General features: G+C 30.0%; 3 protein-coding genes and 1 long non-coding RNA gene across 6 annotated transcripts; 2 read left to right on the top strand and 2 right to left on the bottom strand.

Moving 5' to 3' along the window:
• On the bottom strand, positions 1-2,860 carry LOC119662281 (acylglycerol kinase, mitochondrial). 2 transcript variants are annotated; one of them, XM_038071872.1, is made up of 4 exons: positions 2,786-2,860; positions 2,405-2,642; positions 2,228-2,351; positions 1-1,458 (listed from the first exon to the last, which is right to left on the bottom strand). In XM_038071872.1, exons 2-4 carry the CDS (start codon positions 2,500-2,502, stop codon positions 445-447), a joined length of 1,236 nt encoding a protein of 411 aa, XP_037927800.1. In that variant the 5' UTR covers positions 2,503-2,642; positions 2,786-2,860; the 3' UTR covers positions 1-444. The 2 variants fall into 2 exon arrangements, with proteins under 2 accessions (XP_037927800.1, XP_037927801.1); XM_038071873.1 differs by having other exon boundaries at positions 2,405-2,609; positions 2,786-2,843.
• A 1,408-nt stretch (positions 2,861-4,268) lies between these two features.
• LOC119688541 (uncharacterized protein K02A2.6-like) lies at positions 4,269-7,798 on the top strand. The gene is made up of 4 exons (XM_038103215.1): positions 4,269-4,375; positions 4,450-5,034; positions 5,200-5,726; positions 5,805-7,798. Exons 1-4 carry the CDS (start codon positions 4,269-4,271, stop codon positions 7,796-7,798), a joined length of 3,213 nt encoding a protein of 1,070 aa, XP_037959143.1.
• A 97-nt stretch (positions 7,799-7,895) lies between these two features.
• On the top strand, positions 7,896-13,476 carry LOC119662284. Of its 2 annotated transcripts, none has more exons than XR_005250746.1 (3): positions 7,896-7,958; positions 8,308-8,481; positions 13,132-13,476. It is a non-coding gene; the product is annotated as an uncharacterized LOC119662284 (long non-coding RNA). The 2 variants fall into 2 exon arrangements; XR_005250747.1 differs by having other exon boundaries at positions 7,904-8,068.
• LOC119662283 (ATP-dependent Clp protease proteolytic subunit) lies at positions 10,810-12,077 on the bottom strand. Its single transcript, XM_038071875.1, has 3 exons — positions 11,953-12,077; positions 11,434-11,877; positions 10,810-11,379 (listed from the first exon to the last, which is right to left on the bottom strand). The coding sequence occupies exons 1-3, from the start codon at positions 11,989-11,991 to the stop codon at positions 11,131-11,133; spliced, it is 732 nt and encodes a 243-aa protein (XP_037927803.1). The 5' UTR covers positions 11,992-12,077; the 3' UTR covers positions 10,810-11,130.
• Positions 13,477-13,729: the final 253 nt, after the last annotated feature.

Raw genomic sequence — 13,729 nt, 5'->3', positions numbered from 1 at the left:
TTTAATATATCTGACTGTTACATTTATTTATTTATACATTATTAATTTATAAGCGTATAACACTGACCAGTTATTCAAGTGATAGAACTGAACTTTGACGGATATTTGTTCTAACAGTCACCATTTGACCAACTACCAACAATAATTTCCAATGTCTAATTTTGTGTTATCACACATAAAACACTGAAATCGTAATCAAATTACTCTCATTTTATATAAACAATTTCTTCATATTTACACTATTTTCTTCTATAAAAAATACCCGACTGGGTATAATATTATTCATTTACAATATTTGTTACATTATAATTAAGATTACTTTGTATGAAAATTGCATTGATATTGGATCGTCTCTGAATTTAAAATTAAACCTATTTCAGCTTGTTAATAATTGCGAAAATTTATATTTGAGCCGCAATTTGAAATAATATATTGACATTTTAATCAACAAATTAATTTGATAGCATTTGGAATTATTTGCATTTTAATGGCATGTGCTTCATACTCCTCACCATCAATAGAGTAGCAAAAATTACTTTTCGGATCTTGTGGTTTAGGGAATAATTTAATTTCTCGGCTTTTAAATAACATAGATGGTTCCAAAGCGTTCCGAGTTATATTAGAAATATTTTTGATAAAATCGAAGCCTGGTGAAAAATTGCTAAAAAAGCGAGTTTCCAGTTCATGCAAATCTTTTTCTTCGTGTCTGCACACTACTGACATTTGGTTTGTATCAACTTCTCCTTCTATACATTTAATACAGTCCTCATTTTCTATAAATTCGGCAGGATTTCGTTTGCGGCTTAAGTTTTTAAAAACAAAATTTCTTAATATATTGATCTCATCATTTTGCTTCTCTGGTATTAAACAATTCCGACACCCTGGACATGGTGGTGAGTAAATAAAACTAGTTGAAAGTTTCCAATTCAAATCATTAGAGAATGCATTTAAGAAAGCAGCTGCATAGTGTCGAAATCGGCCAAAGTACCAATATTTATCTTTAATGGATTCAATATCGCGTAATACTCCCCACGAAAAATTGTGTAGCCCATATATAGGTTTTAGGTTACTGTTCGCGGAGTCATTTTCTGTATTTATAATATTAAATTTGATTACGCTTTTGTATTGAAAAGAGTCATTAACTAATGGAATAATTGCCTCTGACATTCTCTTCACATATTCCACTTCGTTGTTAGTTACCAAACTAGGGGTTACATTGAAAATAGTCTTGTTTGTTTTTCCTAGCGGTAATATAAGTATTGGACACGGATTTTGTTCACGCCGTAATAGTCCAGTTACAACTTCAGACGACGTTCCATCTCCACCAGCCACTACAATCGCGTCCGGCAATGTTTTTAATTCTTCTACATATGACTTTGCATGGCCTACATAATTTGTTTGAAATACATTCACGGAATATCCAGCCAGATGAAGAAGTGGTTCGCAATATTTTTGAAACTGAAATAAACCAAAAATAAAGAAATATAAGGATTTTTATTTATAACGAATTATATATTTATATATAATATATATTTATATTATTATCAATTATAGGTTACTTGTCAAACTCTAAAATTGGTATGTTCTTAACTGTAAGATATATTTTAAAGGCGGTAAACTATGTCTAGTGTGTTAAGATGAATTTAACACATTTTTACATTGGATTTTTAAAATTTGTATAGTTAATTTAATAAATTCCATATATCCATATAATATTATTAAAAATATACTTTATAAAAATGACTGCCATTGGTAAGTGCTTCTTTTTTTTGGAAAATTAAACGGTTTAATTAATAGAAAACATTATACAAGCTTTTTGAAGTTACATTGGAATCTTGACCTTATTTTAAGAAATTAACTTACAGCGAAATATACAACACGCTTAGTTAAACAGAAGATTAATGTCATCTTACTGTATAATTTAAAATTGTTATAAAATTAAATTTTCATATTTTGTTTCATCAAACACCGCTCAAAATGCTAAAAGTACTAAAACTATGTGGAATGAGAACCTTATGCAAATTTGTTTATTTCAACATAATTGAATATAACTATTTTCCGTTAATGTTATATTATATAATAAAATTAAGAACCTATTTTCCCAGTGGGAAGCAGGCATGTTGTTTATAAACATTTTAGTTATATTCTCATAACTTTAAATTTGTTTAATGATTTAATAGTTGCGTTCGTCTTCACAGCAATAACATGTAATTTGTCATATATTTACCATTTTAAATGCCTTTTTGTTGTTTGCTGCTGGATTTACCACAACTAATACATGCTTCGGATCTACGGTACCGCCTGTGTAGCCAGAAATTAACTGGCTCATCGTTCTCATGTGGCATCTTATACTACATAGGAAAAATATTGTAGTTATAAAAATTATTTAAATCTCAAAACTCACTCGTATTTTTCTTTTAATACTAAGCCACCATAAGAAAGACCGACTGCTCCAAAACTTAGCTTCTTCCAATGATTTCTTGCAACCGTCAAATATTTCATCTTTCTGTTTACTTCTATTCAATAACTTGTGGTATTACTTAATATCTTACCACATTTTTGACGCAACATAGGGTGATGCCAAGAACTTTAAATTAAAGTTGCATTTCCTAATTTTGTAAAAGTGTGATATACATTGGTAGCTTTGGAGAGACAAATATATATATAATTTAATTGTAGAATTTATAACACTTATTAGACATAATATACATATATAATTTAAGTCTATTAATTGTACATGTATTAAATGCAAATATTAAGACCTAAAAAAATCTATGTCACGTACAGTAGAAATTCAAAACATCCTTAAAGTATCCAAAATATAAAATTTCTTCTACACAATTATTTTTTTAAAAACTTTCATTTTGTAAACATTTAAAAATGTTCTGTTTTGACACGTGACACAATACAATAAAAATACTATAAATGTAACAAGATCAGTTTATGAATTGTATGGTAAAAGTATAAAGTATATATAAATTTATAATTACTGTGTATTATTTTTTCCCACTATTTGAATAAAATAATTTAAACTTTTCAGCTAGGTTCAAAAACTGAAAAATAAATTTCTAAAGCTTTTCGAAAATAGATAGTGAAATCATAAGTTTTTTTTCATATATATAACTACGTAAAGAATTTTTTTAAAACATACTTTGGTAGTGAATATGTGAAATTATGAATAAAACACAAAAGGTATATTCCACAAGGTACTCGTAGTAACTTTGAATAACACTGTGTACACACAAGTGCGTTCCACCAGCAAATTTTTAAATAAATAAGAGCATCTGAGAGAGCGTAACATCCCTGTCGAAATTTGAAAATGCTACTCAGACTTTACTCGTACATTTTATTTCAAGTAAAATTTGTGTTGATGTGTGAATCAGCTGTTTTGGTTTGAATTTAAATTTTCTTACTGTTTACTTGCGCGACACTGGTATTCTCACCAAATATTACAGAGAGTGTTTACACCAACATTTCTTTTTTCGAATATGAAGTAAGTTAATAATCAACTGTTATGCTCATAACATTACTTTGGGAAAGTTGTAAATAAATTGAATAGTATTGTTATACTATTGACGTTTTCGATTGGTAAATCAAGATTCAATATTGGTTTACTCTAGATATTTCAGATTTTTCAGCTAGGTGTTGCCCAATTGAACATTATTAGAGTAATATAAAATTATTTTTGGTTGTGTTAGTAGACATTTACATATACCGAATCTGTTATAATCTAGTATGCCTTGCATTAGTTTAAGCAATTGCTTAAAGAACAACAAGAGTTCTCAAAAAATTTACTGAAACAACAACGTGAGTGGATGGACTCAATGTTCCAAAAACAAGGTACTGCCGGTGTATCTGAAAGAAATAACAACATTGTTCCAGTATTTCACAAATTTTCGAAAGAACAGCAAACCTGGGAATCGTACTTAGAACAACTTAACCAACATTTTTTAGCATATTCAGTTCAGTGCAGTGAAAAACAAAAATCATTTTTCTTGTCTTGGATTGGCACAGAAAATTTTGAGCGGCTAAAAAATCTTTTCGGTAACACGAAAGTACAAGAACAATCTTTCGAAAATTTAACGAAAAAACTAACGGATCATTTCCAGTCGAAACGACATGTGGTCGCTGCACGTTACGATTTTTTCAAAAGGGAAATTAAGCCACATCAATCATACAGAGAGTGGGTAGCAGATCTCCGCGGATTGGCAAGAGAGTGTAACTTTTCGTGCCCAGCCCAGAATTGTTTGCACAATTTCGTGGATGATATGATTCGTGACCAAATTATTATACGTACACCTCACGATGCAGTGCGCACGGCTGCGTTCCAAAAGCCCCAGCCGACACTTGCTGATGTTTTGCAGATTGCAGAATTGTACGAAACAACCACTAAAACGGTGGCAACAATTAAAGAACAAACGATCGAAAACTCAATGCCTGTTAATTCAGTTGGTACATAAAAAAGCCGGGTGTTTTCAACAATAACAATAATAAAGTAAAATTCAAATCATGTTCTGGCTGTGGAAACTCTCATGCAAGAGAAAACTGTAAATTTAGAAATGCTGTATGCAATAGATGTAGCAAAATTGGACATATTGCGCCAGTGTGCATGTCAAAACAAAACAAGAACAACAAACGTAGTTCAGGTGATGAAAACAAGAAGAAGGATTATCGTCGTAAAAGTCACAACATTGGTACTGTTGAAACAATTAACAGTTTAACAGGTATTGTAAAAACTGAAAGCAATAAGAATTACATTGACTTGGAAATTTGTAATAAAATTGTGTCTTTCCAAATGGATTCTGGTGCAACAGTTTCTCTAATAAATAAGCGAACATTCAAAACTCTAAATTGCCCAAAGTTGCGAAATTGTACAAAAACCTTATTTGGTTTTGGCAAAAATGAAATTCCAGTGCTTGGTGAACTTTGCGTAGATATCAAATGTGGCGGAAAAAAAAGGGAAGTGGTAATCGTTGTCGTGGATGTCGAAAACTGTAACAATTTATTCGGTTTCGATTTATTTAAAGAATTCGGGTTTGAGATTCAGCAAATTTGTAACATTACTGAAAGTGATTCACACAGAATTAGCGAGCTGTGTAAGAAATATGGTGATATTTTTGAACCAGCTCTTGGCACAATCAAAAACTTTAAGGTCAGTATTTTTTTAAAGCCAAATGCACATCCGAAATTTTACAAAAGCCGACAAATTCCATTTTCGCAAATGTCACGTTTCAAGAAAGAAGTCGATCGATTGACAAATGCGGGTATTTGGAAACCTGTGAAGTTTTCCCAATGGGCTTCGCCTATTGTACTAGCGCCAAAAGCTGATGGTTCCATAAGAATTTGTGGAGATTTTAAACAAGCAGTCAATGCGCAAATTGACATTGAACAATATCCTTTACCCATACGCGAAAGTCTTTTCCATAAAATTAATTGCGGTCAACATTTTACAAAAATCGACCTTAAGGACGCGTATTTACAAATGGAACTCGACGATGAAGCAAAAACAATAATGGTTGTCAACACTCCACTTGGTTTATTCCAATACCAACGTTTACCGTTTGGGATTGCAAGCGCTCCAGCTATATTCCAAAGATATCTTGAGCAGTTACTTCAAGGCGTAGAAGGTTGCGGAAATTATCTCGATGACATCATCATCTCCGCACCTACATTTCAACAACACATCAGCCGCCTAGAACAAGTACTTCGTATTTTGCAACAAAATGGTATCAGGTGCAAGCAAGAAAAATGTTTCTTTCTGCGAGATAAAATCGAATATCTCGGGCGTCAAATTAGTGCAAAAGGTATATTGCCAGATGAGTCAGGACTAAAAGCAGTAAAAAACCTGCAGCCGCCTAAAGATCTAAAGCAAGCAGAAGCATTCATGGGTAAGGTAAACTATTACCATAATTTTATACCTAATTTTTCGCAATTATCCGCGCCAATCAACATGCTGCGCCGAAAAAATGTAAAATTCACATGGGGTACAGCACAACAACAAGCATTTATAGCTCTTAAAACGCATATTCTCAATGCAGCGCAATTAGCACATTATCAGGAAGATTTACCGTTGGTTCTAGCTACAGATGCCTCCTCCTATGGCATAGGAGTTGTGCTCTCGCATACGTACTTTGACGGTACAGAAAGGCCTATTGCTTTTGCATCTAAAACTCTCGACATTCATCAACGACGATATAGTCAGATAGAGAAGGAAGGGCTAGCTATCGTTTTTGGAGTCAAGCGTTTCCATCAATATTTATACGGAAGAAGATTCACCTTGGTTACTGACCACAAACCTCTTGTTAGCATTTTTAATCCAATTCATCAGTTGCCGTCGATGACGTCACATCGTTTACAGCGATGGGCTATTATACTAATGGCTTATCAGTATGATGTTCGGTATCGTAAAACTACTGAGCATGGATATGCCGATGCTTTATCTCGTTTACCTGTTGGTGAAGATAAAACTTTTGATCATGAAGAATCCTGTTTCAACATCAATGAACTTAACACACCTATCGACGCTGAAATAATTCGTCAGCATGCCAAAAATGACCCAATTCTTCGCCGAGTTTATTTTCTCGTTACAAACGGTTGGCCTGAAAAGCTAATGCCTCAAGATGCTGATCTTCGATCATTTTTCAATCATCGCTTTGCTTTAATACTAAACAACAATTTACTTTGCCTCCAGACGGAGTACAACCGGGTTGTCATTCCAGCCTCCCTTAAGCAGAAAGTGCTTAAACTTCTTCATGATGGTCATTGGGGAGTATCGAGAATGAAACAGCTAGCTCGACAACATGTCTGGTGGACTAATATTGACAAAGACATCGCACAATTAACTGAAAATTGTGATGTGTGCAAAATTGCAAATCCTGTTCACGCACGTGAATACGTAAGCTGGCCTGAAGCTGATCGACCTTGGGAGAGAGTACATATCGACTTTGCTGGTCCATTTTGTAATTCAATGTGGCTAATTTGTGTCGACGCTTTCTCGCAATTTCCGTTCGTTGTACAACTATCTACAACAACAACGGTTGACACCATATCAGCATTGTCTTCTATATTTTCTCTGGAAGGTATACCAGAAACCATCGTAAGTGACAATGGTCCGCAATTTACAGCTGAAGCATTCAAACATTTTTGCTCAAAACTTGGCATCAAACATATAACAACAGCGCCGTTTCATCCAGCCTCAAACGGGTTAGCCGAACGATTCGTCAGATCTTTTAAAACTGCTGTTAAGAAAAACATTGACGATGGATTGTCTCTCAAATTCGCTGTATCAAAATATCTTGCAACATATCGTGCAATGCCGAATGCTGAAGGTAAATCACCTGCAGAACTTCTACATGGAAGGCCTGTTCGTACCTTGTTGAGTCAACTGTTTGAATCGCCTAGGAAGCACCTTGAAGCTTCGAAACGGAAAATGAAATTCAGTCTAAAGCAACCCATCTTCGCTCGAAACTACGCAAGAGGGGAAAAATGGATAAAAGGAGTTATTGTGAAACAACTTGGTAAAATGGTTTACCGAGTGAACACATCTTTTGGTTACATCAAACGTCATGTTAATCAGCTTAAAACTAGTAGTAGCTCTGACCTCTCTTCACAACCAATTTTTGAATTCGCTCCAAATTTCATCAATGCCACACCGCCTTCATCTAGCCAATCAACATTAATGCCTAGTGAAGAACGTTCTACCGAAGTAGTTCAACTTCGAAAAAGTGGTCGTATTCGGAAGGATGTAATTCGATTTGAATCCGACGATTTCAGGAAAACAAACTTTGTCAAAAATTAAGGGCGGAGAAAGTGTTATAATCTAGTATGCTTTGCATTAGTTTAAGCAATCTTAAGTAATGAAATGTAAACAAAATTTAGTTAAATATAAACTGTCAATCTTGTCGGTTGTATTTACTTCAGAATCAAATCACAGTTTATCTGTTAAATCATATAAACAGGTGTTAATTTCAGAGAAACCTTTCTACTCTGTCAAAATATCTAGAGTGTTATAAATTAATCTATAGTGCAAATAATCGAAATTCGACATTTTTGACATAAGAAACAGAACGTAATCGAACAAAAAATCAGCAAATGAAAAGAAGATGCAAAACTTTTTTAAATACTTTTTTTTATAAATAAAAAGTATGATTGATATATAAAAACGAGTTTATATATCAAGCATATTTTTGATATCATTATATAATGTTATATATTATTTAATAAAAAATATTAATTTCAGTTAAATAATAGAAAAAAATGTACATTTATAATTGGCTTGTAATTAAAAAAATAAGATATTAATTTAAGGTTAAGACGATGGATAAATTAATCGATATGGAAGAGCGATATTATCAGTTTCTGGAAAATAATGACAATGAGCTAGTTAAAATTATGCGGTCCAAAGTAATGCTTTGACGCGAATAGCGGCAGTGATGGAAAGGTGGTACTAGCACCAAAGAGTCATAACGAGCGGAAAATCAAGTGAGTAGTCAATATATTTTATTTTTAATTTTTTATTTATTATTAACATTGTTAAAGTGTGTTTTATTTTTATAAATGAAATAAATACAGTTTTTACAAATTGTAATTTAAGTTATTAGTGTTAATATAATTTTTTGATTTATTGTCAGTATAGTTTTAGGGTATTTTGTTTTACTATATTTACTATAGTTTCTATTATTAGTTTTACTATAGTTACTATTTACTATATTTAAAGATTAACGATAAAACTTATTAGATTTAAAAAAATTTGAATGTAATATTAACTTTAATTTAATATATAATTTTTTTTTTAATTTAATAAAACTGTATTTTTTGTGTTATTTGTGCAGTGTTATTCTTTGCTTCTTAATAGTTAGCAATTTTTATTGATACATGTTGTTGTTCATAATTATTACATATTAAATTATTTGGATATTCTGCTTTTTCCATACTGAATTATTTTCTTCTAATAATACAAAATTTAATGTCATCTGCTTACAATTGAATTGTAAACAAAGTAAAGCTCTACAACTAGAACTTTTTAATACATGCCTTAAGTAACTTGTGCTAATGTAAACGACAAAAAGCTCAATGTTGCTAAGTTATTTACTTAGTAAGCAGTGGAAACGCAGTATTAAGTAACTTATATAAATTACTGCACTAGTATAAGAAAGCCAGTGGAAACTTATAAGGTCTAAGCAGATGATAACTACACTCAGTGATTTTAATCAGAATCAGAATTTCTTATTTAATGACTTAAAGTGTGCTATTATTTAATGCACGGCAAAATAGGTTAAAATTTAAGTTAATAGTAAATTGATTGAACTTATAAGTTTATCCATTTTTCATTTGTTTTTAATTTATAAATTAAAATTGATTTATAACAAATAACTACAAACTTATTAATTGTAAATATTATTTTAATTAATTAGTTTCATTATATCAATGAATATAAATAGGATTTATTTAAGAAAATATTTGAAATTAAAACACAATAATTATTAAAACGCCTTTTCAAAGAAGTCAAAAAAATTTCGCAATGTCGGTAACACTTAATAAAATATAGTATATTAAATATTATAACTTTGTGTTCAGTAAAGCTTATTTAAATTCATTAAGATAAGCTTATTACCTTCAAAATTTTGTTGTTTATTTTTGTTTCCAAGCTACTTGCACGGCTTTATTTACTGTTTTTTTCACCCAATAATTGCTACATTTAAAATAAAGAATAGATGCGATAGCGTTAACACAGTTTTGCTGAACATTTTGTGCCAAAACGCCAAACTAATATAATTTTCCACAGCTCTTAAATATTAGTACATATCGCACACTAAATTTTAACTAATTTGGTTACCAATAATTGAGTGTCGCTAAATGTTTTATTTTACAATTACAATCAATTAATATTTTATGTGTATTTTGTAGTATATTCAAATCAAAATTCGACTAGTTTAAGTCTTTAAGTATTTTGCGTTGTAAAAATAGTGTTTAGTAAAAACTAAACACATTTTTTACTATTACAATCTCATCAGTGAGAATTATTATTTATCTATTGCTGTCCAAAAGGTGATTCAGATATTCCCAGATGTAATCCGAATTCGAAAGTAAACGAACTTATTTCTACGAATACGTTCATTACCTATTAGTTGTGGCGGTTGCACATTCACCACTTAATATTGAAAATGAGATGAGTTGGCCATACAAGAAAATTTGTAGAAAGCTAAGGATATTTTTATTTAGTCAAAAAATGATTGTCATTCTACTTGCGATCCGGAAATCAAACAACGAACACGTATAATTTCATCACACGAAATTGAATTATTATTACTTGCTTAAGTAAACAAATAGACAATTAAATTAAGTAGGGTAAACCTATTACTTAAAACATATTACTAGGCTTTTTAACTACTCTTTTAATATTGCACTTGATTACAGTTAACAAAATTTAGTCTTAAAATAATTATAAATTTGGTTCTATAATACTTACTCAAAAACAAAATAATGTATCAACACATTAATTCCAATACAAAAAAAAGCATACAAACTAATTACTTTTATACCAATTACTTAATTTTTTGTAAATAACGTTTGGTAAAGTCATCAACAAAATCCGCATATTCTACTTTATAATCTTAAATTGCAAGATTATTACACAACATTTCGTCAACACCTAATTTTTTTTCAATCTAAATTTAAATTTCCTGCATCCTAATTTTAGCTGCATTTTGTACTTTCTTTGCAATTGGTAGTCCAATTGTTTTCAAACTCATTTATATGAGATAAAATTGACTTAATTATTTATATATGTAATTTATGAATTATAAATGAAATTTTATATAAAATTTCCTTATGGCAAATTGTACTTTATTTTGCACTCGTTAATGTTTATAAAATTTTCGCTACATTATATATGAAAGTATAAAATTCAATAGGAAAACATATGTATAATACAGAGTAGTTTACAAGCACTGTAAGACCCTACACTGATGTCAACATAAAAGCTTTCTTTTACGTTTTATATTTATTTTAATGATTTTAACAACTTTAAGTCTTTTTGGTTCCGGAAACAAAATTGTTTTAGCTTTATAACATTTTTTTAATTAAAAACGATTTACTTGTTTTCTATAAAAATATGAATTATGGTGTAAGTTACGTTCCCTCACTTGGAGCACACGAGTCAATGTCAGAATCACTATCACCTGTTTGCGGAGGATGTTCTAGTACATGATCAATAAGTCCAAAAGCAACAGCTTCAGTAGCAGACATAAAGTTATCACGTTCCATTTTTTTTTGTAAAACTTCGTAATCTTGGTTAGTGTGTTTTACATATATGCTGGTCAATTGTTTCTTTAACTTCATTATTTCTTCAGCTTGAATTTGTATATCAGATGCTTGGCCCTATGACAAAAAAAAACAATAAGTTTTCTAAAAATGAATTGATTTTTGCTATACCTGAGCTCCTCCAGATGGTTGATGAATCATTATACGAGAATTCGGAAGAGAATACCTCATTCCAGCAGCGCCAGCAGTTAATAATAATGAACCCATTGAACAAGCTTGCCCAACACACCATGTTGCAATTGGTGGTTTAACGTACTGCATTGTGTCGTATATGGCTAAACCGGCCGTAACCACTCCACCTGGTGAGTTTATGTACATGTGTATAGGTTTGTTTACGTTTTCTGACTGAAGAAATAATAATTGTGCTACTACAAGTGAACTCAAATCGTCGTGGATTGGTCCCATTAAACATATAATGCGCTCTTTAAGTAGACGAGAAAATATGTCATATGCACGCTCTCCACGTCCAGTTTGCTCAACAACCATAGGTATTAGGTGAATACCGCGAATAGAGCCGGTATTAGCACACCGAATAGCAACAGAACCATTGTTTATCTACATTTTAGATTATTAAGAAATATATAATTCTAATTATGAAGTTTCAAGCATTAAAAGCTATTGTTAACTCACACATAATCTAGATAAAGCTTTTATTGAACTCCGTAACATTTTAATTCTCTCTTATTCAAAATAAATAATTTGCTAAAAATTTTCTACAACGTCAAAAACATAATTGTTACTTAAGAATAGTGATACCAGACTATATAAAAAAAGTACACAATGTCAAACCAAAACGAAATTTTTGTGCTGCCACATTTATATTTTGTATAACACATAATAAGTCTGTTTGCATTTGTTTCCAGTACAGAAAAATGATATCAACATCAGTATAAACTTTAAAATGAGCGTAAGAGTGAACTATATACAAAAATTAAGGCTACTATAAAGAAAATCGTGAATGTAATGACCGAATTATGTGGAATCGCTAGCTGTTAAGCACATATTGGATTCCTGCACAATTTTAGATTCTTGTACAAAAGATTAGAAACCCTCATTTTGCAAACTTATGTTAATCAAAATTTTTAGTTAAACCTACATTTACAAATAATAATTTATTACTAATTTGCATTAAAGAATGTAATACAATTAAATTTAATTAATAATTATATAAAGAGGTTTTCGAACAACAACAAAAATTTATTTTTTAAATTATTTTAATTAACTGAATTTTAATAATTATATAAAAACATCAAATTGTTTTTTAATCGAAATTTTATTTTTTTTTTTTAGTTTTAGTATTGTATATATGACATCTTATTTAATATATAAATAAAATAATTTAAAATTTAAAATTACGGAATTATATCTCAGAAAAATAGGCTGTAGAGAAAGTACAAAAATGCATTAAAGTGAAATATATTAAAGCAAACTGTTTTATATATTTCTCTATTGCATTCGTTTTCACATTTTGAAATTGTCTTGATGGCATATTAAATATTATTATCTCTTAAAGCATATGATATATAAAAATTTTTTTTTGGGTAAACATACATAATTGCTAATCATACATAAAGCAAGTGTCAGCTGCTAGTTAAATTTTTTCGCTTCTTGTGTCAACTGTCATTGTTACAAAGTTTTTATACTATTTTTGTAAAATTTCATTAAATTTGATTATTATTATTTTTATTTCGATTCTAATAAATATATAAATTATATATATAATTTAAATAGCGTAAATTGTAGAAATTCTGAGTTATGATGATATGTGATTAATTCTTGAATTCTTGAAAATAATTTAAATTTTGTTAGATAACTTCACCAACAACAGGAGCATAAAAAGAGACCATGTGCAGCAAAACCTTGGTGTGCAAATAAAATACATAGAATATCTTTTGGATTTAAATAAAAGAAATAAAAAAATTTCAGCATATAAAATACTGACGAGACTTTCCAAATGCTACTAAATTTTGTCGAAAAAGATTTGAAAAAATAACCTGCAAGATGTTACACTTTTATTTCTTCAGAGAAACAACTATATGTGACCTGACTATATTTGACTACTAAAGAAGTGATCAAACGTTAGAGTACCCATCGCATTTATATATAATATTTTGTATATCTGAAGTTTTCAATGCGATATGGGACAACATAAAGTATTTCTATTTGAAGGTTAATAAAATATTTATTTTGAAAACATTTTTTTGAAAATTTAATTGAATTTCATCATTATTTATAATATATATTATTATTATTGTTATTATATCTTAAATTAAGGACTCAGTCATCGAAAATAAGAGATCTTATAAGAATATTCAACAAAAAACAATTAACTCATTGTTTTATTCCATAACTCAAAAGCATCTATTGTATTATTGCTTTAAGGTAAAAATAAAACGCATTATTTCGA

This window comes from Teleopsis dalmanni, chromosome X (assembly GCF_002237135.1).
Source record: "Teleopsis dalmanni isolate 2A chromosome X, ASM223713v2, whole genome shotgun sequence".
NCBI classification, from domain to species: domain Eukaryota; kingdom Metazoa; phylum Arthropoda; class Insecta; order Diptera; family Diopsidae; genus Teleopsis; species Teleopsis dalmanni.
Note: the sequence above shows the minus strand (reverse complement) of the source record. Positions and strands in the feature narration are given on the sequence as shown.

Coding starts and splice junctions, on each gene's coding strand:
- LOC119662281 (XM_038071872.1), bottom strand. CDS start 2,502: ATGAAATATTTGACGGTTGCAAGAAATCATTGGAAGAAGCTAAGTTTT. Junction 2,352..2,404: donor GTATTAAAAGAAAAATACGA/GTGAGTTTTGAG, acceptor TTTCCTATGTAG/TATAAGATGCCACATGAGAA. Junction 1,459..2,227: donor ACAAAAAGGCATTTAAAATG/GTAAATATATGA, acceptor GGTTTATTTCAG/TTTCAAAAATATTGCGAACC.
- LOC119662283 (XM_038071875.1), bottom strand. CDS start 11,991: ATGTTACGGAGTTCAATAAAAGCTTTATCTAGATTATGT. Junction 11,878..11,952: donor AAGCTTTATCTAGATTATGT/GTGAGTTAACAA, acceptor TCTAAAATGTAG/ATAAACAATGGTTCTGTTGC. Junction 11,380..11,433: donor AACCATCTGGAGGAGCTCAG/GTATAGCAAAAA, acceptor TTTTTGTCATAG/GGCCAAGCATCTGATATACA.
- LOC119688541 (XM_038103215.1), top strand. CDS start 4,269: ATGATTCGTGACCAAATTATTATACGTACACCTCACGATGCAGTGCGC. Junction 4,376..4,449: donor GTTTTGCAGATTGCAGAATT/GTACGAAACAAC, acceptor CTGTTAATTCAG/TTGGTACATAAAAAAGCCGG. Junction 5,727..5,804: donor TCGTATTTTGCAACAAAATG/GTATCAGGTGCA, acceptor TTAGTGCAAAAG/GTATATTGCCAGATGAGTCA.